The sequence below is a fragment of the Salmo salar genome, chromosome 22 (assembly GCF_965601325.2).
Source record: "Salmo salar chromosome 22, fSalSal1, whole genome shotgun sequence".
Lineage (NCBI taxonomy): Eukaryota > Metazoa > Chordata > Actinopteri > Salmoniformes > Salmonidae > Salmo > Salmo salar.
The window spans coordinates 45,980,967-45,995,726 of NC_138312.1; the positions used below are offsets into that span (position 1 = coordinate 45,980,967).

Below are 14,760 nucleotides of genomic sequence, written 5' to 3' on the forward strand. Positions count from 1 at the left end.
GAGATCCGGTTTGAAGATCTTTACCTAGCCAGCTATGTCCTGTGGTTTAACCTAATAGAACTAGTCAGAACTAGAGGCCATAACCAGAGTCTCTAAAAAGGCCTCTTCAATGCTGACACAAAGGTTGCAAAATATTTTTCTTTAAAGACAAAAATCTGTTTTTCTTTTTCAGAAATCCTGTAATCAGAAGGGAATAAGCTGCGAGGGAATCCTCCCAACTAGAATTCTTCAAACAGGATAAAAGAAAAACATTTAAAAATAATTTTGCAACCCTAGTTGCCAAGTGATTAACTATCTCAGGGTCATGTTACCCATCTGGCCTTCGCATCACCGGTGCTGATTTTTTATTTTGATGCAAATAGTACAAGCATTCGAACAATCAACAATAACAACAATTTGTCAATACTGGTGCTTTTTTTTTGTGGAGTTTCAGAGACTATTTCTAATTTCCTGATCCCATATGATTCAATCACGACAGAGTTGGATTGTGCTCCTTCCTTTCGACCTATAAAATATAGAAAAGGGAGAAGCTAAACCAATCCATTCCAACTCCTGAACAGTAGGAGTTGTGCAGGTATTTTTCTACAGACTGGGCTTTCCTTATGTCCTAATGACAAAACAATGCTGAACCTTTATGACCGGACAAATAGGGCCATCTGTGTATAAGAGAATGCGTTTGGCATCAACTAGGTTTGGCAGATCTTCATGGCTCTCTAGTATACCCATCAACCACAGGAGGTTGGTGGCACCTAAATTGGGGAGGACGGGCTCGTGGGAATGGCTGGAGCAGAATTGGGGGAATGGTATCAAATTCATTGTTTTCATGTGTTTGATGCCATTCCATTTGCTCCATTCCGGCCATTATTATGAGCCGTCCTCCCATCAGCAGCCTCCTGTGCTGTCAACTCCACAGACCAATGAAGAAACTGGGATCAAAATGGCAGCTTTTATAATTGACCAATAATCCCCGATCACAATTGACAGCAAAACCTCATGTCAGTTACCCTTCATACACTCAAACCTTGCAGATGTCAAGTGAGTGGGGTGGTTGGGTTTGTTGCGAAGTGGGTGAGAATCTCTTACGCATGCGCACACTCTGTTCATTACAATCCTTTGAGGGCAATTGGTAGCTGTGATTGGCTAACGGACCAGGGGCAGGGTCAATTCCATTTGCACTCAACCAACTAAGTAGACAAACTGAAATGAACTGTACATACATTGAAAGAATCCGTACAGGAACCCCCACCCCCCGACAACTTTAAGTCATTTCCTGAGTTGACCAAGCAGAGATGGAATTGACCTCAACCTTGTTGCTAGCTAACTGACATCATTTATCTTTTATTACAATCTCAACTAGACTGTGGTACGCCCGAGGGTGGCCTCATCCACAAACCCATAGCGTGTGTTTCTAGCCAAGCTGTCCTTATAGGCAGCCATTCTGAAGAGAAAAAAAAAATCACTGCAAACATTCCATCATGTCACACATTTCAACATTAAAATGAACAATTTATCCATTTGAGGGTGGGAGTATCAAAGCAACAGCATTAAAGTACAACAAATTCTCAGTATGTGGCATCGGAGTAGAATTCTATTTCAATAAAACACTAACAGATAGACATTCTAAAATTTAGAATCTAAATGGTGCAGATAGAAATATAATGAAGAGCTGACAATTTCTGTTCTATATGACAACCATATATGTTCTACACAATACATTTCTATCTGAACATTCTGTAATGTTTCATCACCCTGAACAGGCCCCAGTTGAAAAACAGAGAGGGGGTCTTCACATTTTGACGCCATCTTCTCAACCAACCTATACCGAAAGAAATATACCCAATAGATTACACACAAGTAAATGGAATGACACGTAAATAATAGATAGGAAATGTTTTCCCCCATTCCAACTGTAAGCAATTAAATATATGAAAACATACATAAGAATTGGTTCATTTCCATGATGCAACAAAGGATAGGAAATGCACAGTAATTGCATGGTTACTATATGTTGAGATATATGGACATACACCCAAAATCGACAGTTTTATACAGGGTCATTCTGAAAGAATAATTATATTGTGGCAACATATCGACCTCATACTCATCATTATTATGCAAAGGCTATTTTGAAAGCATTGCTGGCCAAATCTTCAACACGCTCCTTACATTTCAATATATTTGACGTTTGATATTTTATTTCTTTTCAGTACGGGAATCTTCAACTTCCCTAAACGTTCTACACACATATAATCCACTGTGACGCCCAACATGTGCAAGCCAATCTAAATTACACCGTTTCCTAGGTCCTTGAACACAAACACAGCAAAGCCACAATGTGTTGGAGATATGTGGCTAGCTACGCCCTTAGTCCTGCCATGATTCCTTGACCTCTGTGTGAACTGTGAACTCAACGGAAAACTAGTCGAAAGAGTTTGGACCATGTGATTAGCAAAGCCCTCGTGGCCAATTCTGGATGTGCTCCTGGCCAGCTGTAGCGTGTGTGCGTTCGTGTGAACAGAAGAATTCTGATTGGCTGTGTAAATCTATTCCTCTGAGGTTGACCTATCAGCTTTAAGCTGCAGCCTGAATCAGATGAAGCCATCAACCACGTAAGTCTCAGTCACTTAACCGTATAAAACTAAAAACAAGAGATAAAAAAACACCAACATCATTCCCTCAATTCTACATTTTTTACATAAGCCTCTAAAGTGTCCGATTTATATTCATATATTTATATAAACCAATAAAATACATTATAAATGTCACCCTAAAATTGCAGCAAAAAAGGTCTTAAAAACAAAACAACAAAATGTGACAGGCTAAGTATATGTACATGATTGGGGGATGTCTGGATGGGGCAAGATTGGGACAAGGGGGCCGTATTAACAAGATCAATATTACAAAATATTCAAGAAGGCATCTCTGATATTCACTCCCTCCCTCCGGTACACTGCAGCGCTGCACTTTGCTCTGTCACAAGACTTCCCTTCCATTTTCCTTCTAGCACACAGGCTGTCCAGTCATCTAAGCCGTGACCAGTTTCTTTGCTTCTGTTGGGTACACGTGTGTTTGCTTTGTTTTTATGACTGTATATCGATGTCCGTCCCCTGTGTGGGTCTGTCCCTACTTGAAGTTGGCATAGTCAGAAAAGGCATCAATATACTCCTGGACCACTTTGTAGCAGAACTCGTACTGCTCCTAAAACAGAGAGGAGAACATCACAATGATGATTAAAAAGGATACTACTAAATATACAACCAAGATCAATTCATTTGTACACAAATGGAATTGCAAAAGTCACTGAAAAAGTTGTTTTAAATGCTGTCCAAAAAGACAGTAGAGAAAATTGTGTATGTGAACACACACTCACACACACACTAAAGTATCTTATATGGCGGTGATCACATAAAGAGGAAAGAAATATGGGGGAAAAAGAAAACGTGGACAGAGGTGAGTTTCTGACGTGGTGAGTCAAGAGCTCGTTGATGAGTTCATACAATCTTGTTTGTGTTTACATTTGTTGTTGACAACAAAGCTGGTATGGTAGAAATGGAGTCAAACCTATATTGTTGGTCGATATTGTCCGTTTACCGCTATATCGGTATCGGCCCATAATTAAACCGATATTCAATGAATAGGATGAATAAAGGGAATCTCATGCTTATCTGAACACTTGTGACATTCTCATGACGTGTCATTATTGGGCTCCCAAGTGGCGCAGCGGTCTAAGGTACTGCATCTCAGTGCTGGAGGCGTCACTACAGATCCTGGTTCGATTCCAGGCTGTATCTCAACCGGCCGTGACTTTGAGCTGCTCTTCCTCCCGGGGAAGGACTGCCCATTCCATGATCTCGCCATCACGGTTGACAACTCCCTTGTGTCCTCCTCCCAGAGTGCTAAGAACCTTGGCGTGATCCTGGACAACACCCTGTCGTTCTCCACTAACATCAAGGTGGTGACCCGATCCTGTAGGTTCATGCTCTACAACATTCGCAGAGTACGACCCTGCCTCACACAGGAAGCGGCGCAGGTCCTAATCCAGGCACTTGTCATCTCCCGTCTAGATTACTGCAACTCGCTGTTGGCTGGGCTCCCTGCCTGTGCCATTAAACCCCTACAACTCATCCAGAACGCCGCAGCCCGTCTGGTGTTCAACCTTCCCAAGTTCTCTCACGTCACCCCGCTCCTCCGCTCTCTCCACTGGCTTCCAGTTGAAGCTCGCATCCGCTACAAGACCATGGTGATTGCCTACGGAGCTGTGAAGGGAACGGCACCTCCATACCTTCAGGCTCTGATCAGGCCCTACACCCAAACAAGGGCACTGCGTTCATCCACCTCTGGCCTGCTGGCCCCCCTACCTCTGAGGAAGCACAGTTCCCGCTCAGCCCAGTCAAAACTGTTCGCAGCTCTGGCACCCCAATGGTGGAACAAGCTCCCTCACGACGCCAGGACAGCGGAGTCAATCACCACCTTCCGGAGACACCTGAAACCCCACCTCTTTAAGGAATACCTAGGATAGGATAAAGTAATCCTTCTAACCCCCTCCCCCCTTAAAAGATTTAGATGCACTATTGTAAAGTGGTTGTTCTACTGCATATCATAAGGTGAATGCACCAATTTGTAAGTCACTCTGGATAAGAGCGTCTGCTAAATTACTTAAATGTAAATGTAAATGAGTCCCATAGGGCGGCGCACAATTGGTCCAGGTTTGGCCGGGGTAGGCCGTCATTGTAAATAAGAATTGCCTAGATAAATAAAGCTTAAATAAAAAATATTGCAGGTAGCCTAGCGATTAAGAGCGTTGAGCCAGTAACCGAAAGGCCGCTGGTTCGAATCCCCAAGCCGACTAAGTGAAAAAAAACTGTCGATATCGCTCTGGTCACAATGTATGAAATCAACATTTGAAGTATAGTTATTGGACAATTGCTCTTTTCAAATCAAATGTTATTTGTTACATGCGCCGAATACAACCTTACCGTGAAATGCTTACTTACAATCCTTTAAACAACAATGCAGTTCAAGAAAGAGAAAATATTTACTAAATAAAATAAAAAATGCTATAAAAAGTAACAATAAAATAAGGCTATATACAGGGGGTACCGGTACCGAGTCAATGTCTGGGGGTAGAGGTTAGTCTAGATAATTTGTACATGTAGGTAGGGTTAAAGTGACTATGCATAGATAACAAACAGCGAGTCCAAAAACAAAGGGGGGGGGGGGGGGGGGGGGGGGGTGTCAATGTAAATAGTCCAGGTGGCCATTTGATTACTTGTTCTGCAGTCTTATGGCTTGGGGGTAGAAGCTGTTAACCTGTTTGGGATAGGGGGCAGTATTTCACGGCCGGATAAAAAAACGTACCCGATTTAATCTGGTTACTACTCCTGCCCAGAAACTAGAATATGCATATAATTAGTAGATTTGGATAGAAAACACTCTAAAGTTTCTAAAACTGTTTGAATGGTGTCTGAGTATAACAGAACTCATATGGCAGGCCAAAACCTGAGAAGATTCCATACAGGAAGTGCCCTGTCTGACAATTTGTTGTCCTTCTGTAGCATCTCTATCGAAAATACAGCATCTGTGCTGTAACGTGACATTTTCTAAGGCTTCCATTGGCTCTCAGAAGGCGCCAGAAACTGGAATGGGGTGTCTGCTGTCTCTGGGCGAAGAACAGCAGGAGAATTTGTTAGTGGTCAGCCTGGGAACAGTGAGACAGAGGCGCATTCACGAGAATTCTCCATTTTTTTTCTTTCAGCCATTGAATGAATACAACGTCGCCCGGTTGGAATATTATCGCTATTTTATGAGAAAAATAGCATAAAAATTGATTTTAAACAGCGTTTGACATGCTTCGAAGTACGGTAATGGAATATTATTATTTTTTTTGTCACGAAATGCGCTCGCACGTCACCCTTTGGATAGTGACCTGAACGCACGAACAAAACGGAGGTATTTGGATATAACTATGGATTATTTGGAACCAAAACAACATTTGTTGTTGAAGTAGAAGTCCTGGGAGTGCATTCTGATGAAGAACAGCAAAGGTAATCCAATTTTTCTAATAGTAATTCTGAGTTTAGGTTGTCCCAAACTTGGTGGGTGTCAAATTAGCTAGCCGTGATGGCCAGGCTATGTACTGAGAATATTGCAAAATGTGCTTTCGCCGAAAAGCTATTTTAAAATCTGACACCGCGATTGCATAAAGGAGTTCTGTATCTATAATTCTTAAAATAATTGTTATGTTTTTTGTGAACGTTTATCATGAGTAATTTAGTAAATTCACCGGAAGTTTGCGGTGGGTATGCTAGTTCTGAACATCACATGCTAATGTAAAAAGCTGGTTTTTGATATAAATATGAACTTGATTGAACAAAACATGCATGTATTGTATAACATAATGTCCTAGGAGTGTCATCTGATGAAGATCATCAAAGGTTAGTGCTGCATTTAGCTGTGGTTTTGGTTTTTGTGACATATATGCTTGCTTTGAAAATGGCTGTGTGATTATTTTTGGCAGGGTACTCTCCTGACATAATCTAATGTTTTGCTTCGCTGTAAAGCCTTTTTGAAATCAGACAATGTGGTTAGATTAACGAGAGTCTTGTCTTTAAAATGGTGTAAAATAGTCATATGTTTGAGCAATTGAAGTTATTGCATTTTTGAGGTATTTGTATTTCGCGCCACGCTCTACCATTGGATATTGGTGAGGCGCTAGCGGAACGTCTGTCCTTAAGAAGTTTTAAGGAGCGTTTTGGACCTAGACTTGGCAGTCCGGTACTGCTTGCCGTGCGGTAGCAGAGAGATGTCTTTGACATTTGTTGGGGCCTTCCTCTGACACCGCCTAGTATATAGGTCCTGGATGGCGGGTAGCTTGGCTATGGAGGTAGGCTCGCGACACTGGGCAGCTGGGTTTCTCTTTGTAGTTTGTAATAGTTTACAAGCCCTGCCACATCCGACGAGCGTCAGAGCCAGTGTAGTAGGATTCAATCTTAGTCCTGTATTGACACTTTGCCTATTTGATGGTTCGTCTGAGGGCATAGCGGGATTTCTTATAAAGCGTCCGGATTAGTGTCCTGCTACTTGAAAGCGTCAGCTCTAGCCTTTAGCTCGGTGCAGATGTTGCCTGTAATCCATTGCTTCTGGTTGGGATATGTGCGTACGGTTACTGTGGGGACGACGTCATCAATGCACTTATTGATGAAGCCGGTGACTGAGGTGGTATTCTTCTCAATGCCATTGGATGAATCCCAGAACATATTCCAGTCTGTGCTAGCAAAACAGTCCTGTAAAGTAGCATCTGTGTTATCTGACCACTTCTGTATTGAGCGAGTCACTGGTACTTCCTGATTTAGTTTTTGTTTGTAAGCAGGTCAGATTTGCCAAATGGAGAGCGGGGGAGAGCCTTGTATGCATCTCTGTATGTGGAGTAAAGGTGGTCTAGGCACCCCGATCTCGGGATATATTTCCGTCTTTTCTTCAAGCGAATGACAGGGCTTTGGGCCTGGTCTCGGAGAAGACTCATTAAATTAAAGCTCTTCGTCCATTTCGAGGTGAGTAATCGCTGTTCTGAATTTATGAGAATTCAGTGTGGGAAAATTACACTATTTCATTTCCCTGCTGTAAAACAGTATATCGGCAGATATTTCGGTATCACTACGTTTTGTTCCCCAACCCCAAAAAACGGTATCTGACCCCAAAAAACATTGGTTGAGCTCTAGGTAGAAACTTTAGTCAGCACCGTTTTCACAATACTTCCATATTTGTGACATTTAGTGTGAGCAATTGGCACTGATCGAAGTAACTGTCAAATTTCCAAAATACAGGAAGGCATATTTATTCAATACGAGTTCTTAAGCTTGTAACTCGTAATTGCATCATGTGCATCCCATGCATTGTACAGTTGGCTAAACTCAGGTTGAATAATTGCATTATTATAACGCATAGCATTAAAGCTGGAATCCTTAATTGGTGAAACTGCAACGTCCATTTGAGATAGTGTAACAGTAGTGTAACAGTCTGCATCATGTATGTCGGTGTCGTGTAACATAGCGTGTCCTCACCAGTGTCTGCACCATGTGGGGTCTCTGCAGCCGGAGGCTCTTGACGGTCTGGAAGACGTCCAGGATGGCCTCAGCTTTCACCCGCTCCAGGACCGTGCTCAGGGCACAGAAGGTCCCTGTCCGCCCCGCGCCCGCACTGACACACACACACACACACACACACACACACACACACACACACACACACACACACACACCACACACACACACACACACACACACACACACACACACACACACACACACACACACACACACGTTAGCTGTGGTTAGGCACACACAAGATATGATAAATTGTTAAAACATTAGGTGTAGGTTACCTGCAGTGGACAGTGATTGGGTGGTTGCCAGATTGTTGCTGCTGCTTCTGGACCGCAGCAATGATGTTGATCATGCCCTTCCCGTCACTGGGAATGCCCACTTCTGGCCAGCCATGGAAATGAAACTGTCTCACCGTACGAGCCTTGTTCTCCTAAAGAGTGAGAAAGGAAAGAGTAAGACAGGAAGAGACACGCCCAACACCAGTGTTTCCCAAAGGGATATTTTCAGCAGCGGTTGCAAAGTTAGCGTAAGACTGCCACTACCCCGCTAGGCTATCTGAGTGACTCAAATATTATTACAAAAATCAGTGACGGACCCAAGCCATGCCATTTTTTTAAATGTTTGATTCTCCCTGACTGTCTAGTTTTTATTTTGGTAGTTATTGGTTCTCAAATTATGATTTATGGGTAAAGGGGTAAACTCTGCCCACACATACAAACACCCACTGAAGACACATAGAAGTGACTAATCAAATCTAGTTGACATTTGATTGGGGTGCGTGCGAACGTAGTTTTGAATGGGTTATGTTGACTGCTAGTGTTTTTTGAGGCAGCCTCTGTCCTCACCCTGTTGTTGGTGACCAGGAGGTCTCTAACAGTGTAGCTCTCACTCTCCTCCTCCTTCTTCAGCTCGATGGAGATGTCCCCACACACCATCACCCCATCACTGGGCCAGTACTGGGCACACTTCTCCTACAGAGAGAGGGGGAGGAGAGCAAGAGCGAGGTAAAGATTGAGCAGACAGACAGACAGACAGACAGACAGACAGACAGACAGACAGACAGACAGACAAACAAAGGTAGCCTGGCGGGTAGGAGTGTTGGGCCAGTAACAGAAAGGCTGCTGGATCGAATCCCTGAGCTGACAAGGTCAAGATCTGTCCTTCTGCCCCTGAGCAAAGCAGTTAACCCACTGTTCCCTGGGTGCCGAAGGCGTGGATGTCGATTAAGGCAGCCCTCCGCACCTCTCTGATTCAGAAGGGTTGGGTTAAATGCGGAAGACACATTTCAGTTGAATGCATTCAGTTGTACAACTGACTAGGTATCCCCTTTCCCAAAGATAAACAAAGAGACAGACAAAGATCTGATGGCACACTGCAATCAGCTCCAGGAAGTATTTCAACTAACAGAGAATGATCCTCTAATCACGAGACAGAACCAGGAAACAGACCAATAAGGAGACGTTTCTCTTCCAATCATTGTTCTCAGTAATAACATATTTTACTGGCATGACTGAGCTTAGCGAACACACTGTCGTCAGATTAGTTCAATGGCCCCCATCCTTCACTGCGCTCTCTCCTTTCTGCCCATCGCCTCCTTCCTATGGCCTCCATCCTCCATCCTCCCTCTCACACCTCTCAACCTGTCCTCTCTATCTTCTTCCTCCATCCCTCTCTATCCATTTCCTCCATCCCTCTCCACATGTTGTCTCTCTGTTGTGTCCTCTCCCTATCCCTCTGTACCTGTCCTCTCTCCTCCAGCTCAGTGAGCATGACTATGGAGCAGCTCCTCCACTCCCAGATCATCCTCCAGAAGTCTTCGATGGTGTGCTGCAGCGGGCCCTGGCTGGCCATGTACGAGTCCTTCTGACGGTACCCCTGGACCAGACACAGGTAGAGATACGCAGAGGTTAGGTGTGTACACACACACACAGGTTTTTCTTTATTTTTACTATTATTTTCTACATTGTAGAATACTAGTGAAGACATCAAAACTATTAAATAACACATATGGAATATTGTAGTAACCAAAGAAAAAAGTGTTAAACAAATGCATTTTATATTTGAGATACTTCAAAGTAGGCACCCTTTGCCTTAATGACAGCAATGCACACGCATGGCATTATCTCAACCAGCTTCATGAGGTAGTCACCTGGAATGCATTTCAATTAACAGGTGTGCCTTGTTAAAAGTTAATCTGTGGAATTTCTTTCCTTCTCAATGCGTTTGAGCCAATCAGTTGTGTTGTGACATGGTAGGGGTGATATACAGAAGATAGCCCTATTTGGTAAAATACCAAGTCCAAATTATGGCAAGAACAGCTCAAATAAGCAAAGAAAAACAGTCCATCATTCATTTAAGAACTTTGAAAGTTTCATCAAGTGCTATGATGAAACTGTCTCTCATGAGGACCGCCACAGGAAAGGAAGACCCAGAGTTACCTCTGCTGCAGAAGATAAGTTCATTAGTTACCAGCCTCAGAAATTGTAGCCCAAATAAATGCATCACAGAGTTCAAGTAACAGACACATCTCAACATCAACGGTTCAGAGGAGACTGCGTGAATCAGGCCTTCAGGGTCAAATTGCTGCAAAGAAACGACTACTAAAGGACACCAATAAGAAGAAGAGACTTGTTTGGGCCAAGAAACACGAGCAATGGACATTAGATTTTTGGTTCCAACCGCCGTGTTTTTGTGAGACGCATAGTAGGTGAATGGATGATCTCCGCATGTGTGATTCCCACTGTGAAGCATGGAGGAGGTGGTGTGATGGTGCTTTGCTGGTGACACTGTCAGTGATTTATTTAGAATTCAAAGCATACTTAACCAGCATGGCTACCACAGCATTCTGCAGCGATACGCCATCCCATCTGGTTTGCGCTTAGTGGGACTATCATTTGTTTTTCAACAGGACAATGACCCGAAACCCCTCCAGGCTGTGTAAGGGCTATTTGACCAAGAAGGAGAGTGATGGAGTGCTGCATCAGATGACCTGGCCTCCACAACCACCCGACATCAACCCAATTGAGATGGTTTGGGATGAGTTGGACCGCAGAGTGAAGGAAAAGCAGCCAGCAAGTGCTCAGAAAATGTGGGTACTCCTTCAAGACTGTTGGGAAAGCATTCCAGGTGAAGCTGGTTGATAGATTGCCAAGCATTTCTCTACATCCGCAATAACATCTGCTAAACACTTTTTTGGTCACTACATGATTCCATGTGTTATTTCATAGTTATGATATCTTCACTATTATTCTACAATGTAGAAAATAGTCAAATGAAGAAAAACCTTGAATAAGTAGGTGTGTCCAAACTTTTGACTGGTACTGTACATAGGCACACACATGCGCCAGCTTAGACATACACACAACAACCACTGTAGGGTCCATTTCTGCCCGTATTAGACTCATCTCCTGTGTTGTGTAGATGTCAGTAGTTGGATGTTTTTGTACACTAGGGGTCTACCCTTCAAAAAGGTCTCTACTGTATCCTCACTATCATATCTCCTGATAGGCATCTCCTTACATTGACATTTGAGTCATTTAGCAGATGCTCTTATCCAGAACAACTTACAGTAGTGAGTGCATACATCTTCGTACTGGTCCCCCATGGGAATCAAACCCACAACCCTGGCATTGCAAGCGCCACATTGTACCAACTAAGTCACACGGGACTATCTTTTCACCTTTTATGTGACGACGAACTTGTATCGGTGCTAACGGTTTGTTAATTTGTCTCATTTTAAAAACACTCATAACACAGGTGAAGTGAGCCATAATCTGGTGTCGGTTTCACAGTTGTTTCGTCTACTCACGTCAATGAAGGAGGCGTTGACATAGTCCGTGTTCTCCTCCCCTCTCTTGACTGGGATGATCACTCTGTTGAACTCATCTACGAGACACCAACAAACAGGTTACATTACATGGAGTTATGTGACCGACTAGGTTTGAATACCAGACTGCATTAATCTGCTGAGCTAAAGCCTAGGGATTAGTTTAGGGAGGTTTGGAGCCGTGACTCACACGGGATGATCTGGAGAACTCGGTTCTTCTTCATGTTAGCTGGCAGGTTGCCTGTTCTCATCTTGTCGTTCTGGATCTTGATGGAAGTCAGCTTCTGTGTGGGGAGACAAAACCACAGGCTGGGCTCTCATACTCAGGGAAAAAACACATCTAAAAAAACCTAACAATTTAGTTCTCACAGTGCTACTTCAATGGTTTAGACCTGGGTCATATTCATTGGTTCACACCAAAGCAAAACATGCTGCAAGGAAAACAAAAACAAGCATTTTCAGGTAGTCCCTCCCTGTTTCAATGTATCAATTTCTTCTGCTTGGTGCCAAATAAATATGATCCAGAGTCAAACGGACAGGCTGTCAAACATCTAAGCGTAGCTGAAGTGAGCTTGCTTAAGCTTGTGCTTTGTACTTTTGGGACTATTCCATTCGTTCCATTGTACCAGGCAAACTAAATCACCTTGAACTCCGCTTCCATGCCCCCACAGCCGGCGGTGGTGGAGGGGGCGTAGAGCTTGGCCAGGTGGGACTCCAGGGAGGTCACCTCCAGCTCGGTGTCCCCATACAGATAGTGCTCCAGCATGGCCTGGAAGATGAACACGTATTGCATCTGTGGAGAGAGGGAGGGGGAATAGAGAGAGGGGAGGAAAGAGAGAGAGTGTGGTGGAAGAGAGAGGGTGGAGAAGAGAGAGGGGGGAGAAGAGTGAAAGAGAGAGGGGGAGGAGAGAGAGGGGGGGATGAGAAAGAAAGAGGGGGGGTAGGGGGGAATAGAGAGTGGGTGAGAGAGAAATCGCTAAGACTTTTAGTGCACTTGTGATGCCCATATCATACATCCAGAAGAGGAGTCAAATGACAACACAACATAAACGGGAAATAACCACATACCCTGAACACTGCCAGTATTGAGATTTGAATGGAAACCTGGTCATATAGTATATTGCTATGAGTGTGTGATCCATTTCAGGTCAAGGTAATGTGGTCTTAGTCAGGTCAGGGTTATAATGTTATGCGATTTTGTTGCAGTCTGAGTACCTTGTGGTCTTGTGTTGGCCAGGGTACTAATGAGCAGTGGTTTGGTTTGGGTCCAGGGTACTAATGAGTAGTGGTTTGGTTTGGGTCCAGGGTACTAATGAGTAGTGGTTTGGTTTGGGTCCAGGGTACTAATGAGTAGTGGTTTGGTTTGGGTCCAGGGTACTAATGAGTAGTGGTTTGGTTTGGGTCCAGGGTACTAATGAGTAGTGGTTTGGTTTGGGTCCAGGGTACTAATGAGTAGTGGTTTGGTTTGGGTCCAGGGTACTAATGAGTAGTGGTTTGGTTTGGGTCCAGGGTACTAATGAGTACTGGTTTGGTTTGGGACCAGCATACTAATGAGTACTGGTTTGGGTCGGGGTAATAATGAGTACTGGTTTGGGTCGGGGTAATAATGAGTACTGGTTTGGGTCGGGGAAATAATGAGTACTGGTTTGGGTCGGGGAAATAATGAGTACTGGTTTGGGTCGGGGTAATAATGAGTACTGGTTTGGGTCAGGGTAATAATGAGTACTGGTTTGGGTCAGGGTAATAATGAGTACTGGTTTGGGTCAGGGTAATAATGAGTACTGGTTTGGGTCAGGGTAATAATGAGTACTGGTTTGGGTCAGGGTAATAATGAGTACTGGTTTGGGTCAGGGTAATAATGAGTACTGGTTTGGGTCAGGGTAATAATGAGTACTGGTTTGGGTCAGGGTAATAATGAGTACTGGTTTGGGTCAGGGTAATAATGAGTACTGGTTTGGGTCAGGGTAATAATGAGTACTGGTTTGGGTCAGGGTAATAATGAGTACTGGTTTGGGTCAGGGTAATAATGAGTACTGGTTTGGGTCAGGGTAATGTTGTGGTTAGTGCTTGTTGCGGTCAGTTCAACTTACGTCTGTCTGGACCATTTGGCAGCGTTGGGCTCTGATACGTGTGACAAAGCCAAAGACGTCCACCTTTCTCTCGGTGTTCATCATGTCCAACATGGCATCTATCACTATGAAGGTACCTGTCCTCCCCACCCCCGCACTGACACACAGACAGAGAGGGAGAGACAGACAGACGGAGAGAGAGGTGGAGAGAGAGTCAGAAAAGAACACGCACATAAAGATAGTATGTGGTATGTGACTAAACCTAGGGCGTGTTAGCCCACCAAGCTTAAGCCTAGGCATTAGCTTGGGATCTAAGCGTCACAGAACCACCTACACTAATAACACACTCACCTGCAGTGGACCACGATCGGGCCAGCGTACTGGGGGTTGCAGGTCTTGACCTTCTTGAGGAACTTGAGCATGCCGATGGGCGTGAAGGGGACGCCAAAGTCTGGCCAGCTGGTGAAGTGGAACTGGGTCACCAGCCGCTGAGGCTTCTTACCCCCCACATCCCCCACCTAGATAGATAGATAGAGAGATAGAGAGATAGAGAGATAGAGAGAGATAGAGAGAGATAGATAGAGAGAGATAGAGAGAGATAGAGAGAGATAGAGAGATAGATAGAGAGATAGATAGAGAGATAGAGAGATGTAGATGTAGAGACACCATTAGATTAACTGTTTTGGAGTATTATTCAAGACTAATGTTATCTTCAAATGATTTTTTGTTTTTACATTTTCACATGAGCTGCTAAGAATAACCT

At 43.9% G+C, this 14,760-nt stretch overlaps 1 protein-coding gene across 3 annotated transcripts in view; it reads right to left on the reverse strand.

Annotated features, from left to right (window-relative positions):
- Positions 1–1,473: 1,473 nt before the first annotated feature.
- The window catches only part of LOC106583412 (receptor-type tyrosine-protein phosphatase alpha), a 58,853-nt gene continuing 45,566 nt past the window's right edge, over positions 1,474–14,760 (reverse strand). For 2 of the 3 annotated variants that reach the window (XM_014167540.3, XM_014167544.3), the window contains exons 14-23: positions 14,349–14,515; positions 14,019–14,154; positions 12,572–12,721; positions 12,119–12,212; positions 11,911–11,987; positions 9,843–9,977; positions 8,948–9,073; positions 8,381–8,532; positions 8,061–8,196; positions 1,474–3,198 (exon numbers count right to left, since the gene is read on the reverse strand). In XM_014167540.3, coding sequence (XP_014023015.3) covers positions 3,124–3,198; positions 8,061–8,196; positions 8,381–8,532; positions 8,948–9,073; positions 9,843–9,977; positions 11,911–11,987; positions 12,119–12,212; positions 12,572–12,721; positions 14,019–14,154; positions 14,349–14,515 — 1,248 coding nt within the window. In that variant the 3' untranslated portion in view covers positions 1,474–3,123. The remainder of the gene's footprint in view (positions 3,199–8,060; positions 8,197–8,380; positions 8,533–8,947; positions 9,074–9,842; positions 9,978–11,910; positions 11,988–12,118; positions 12,213–12,571; positions 12,722–14,018; positions 14,155–14,348; positions 14,516–14,760) is intronic. The other variant, XM_014167543.3, reaches the window with a different exon arrangement.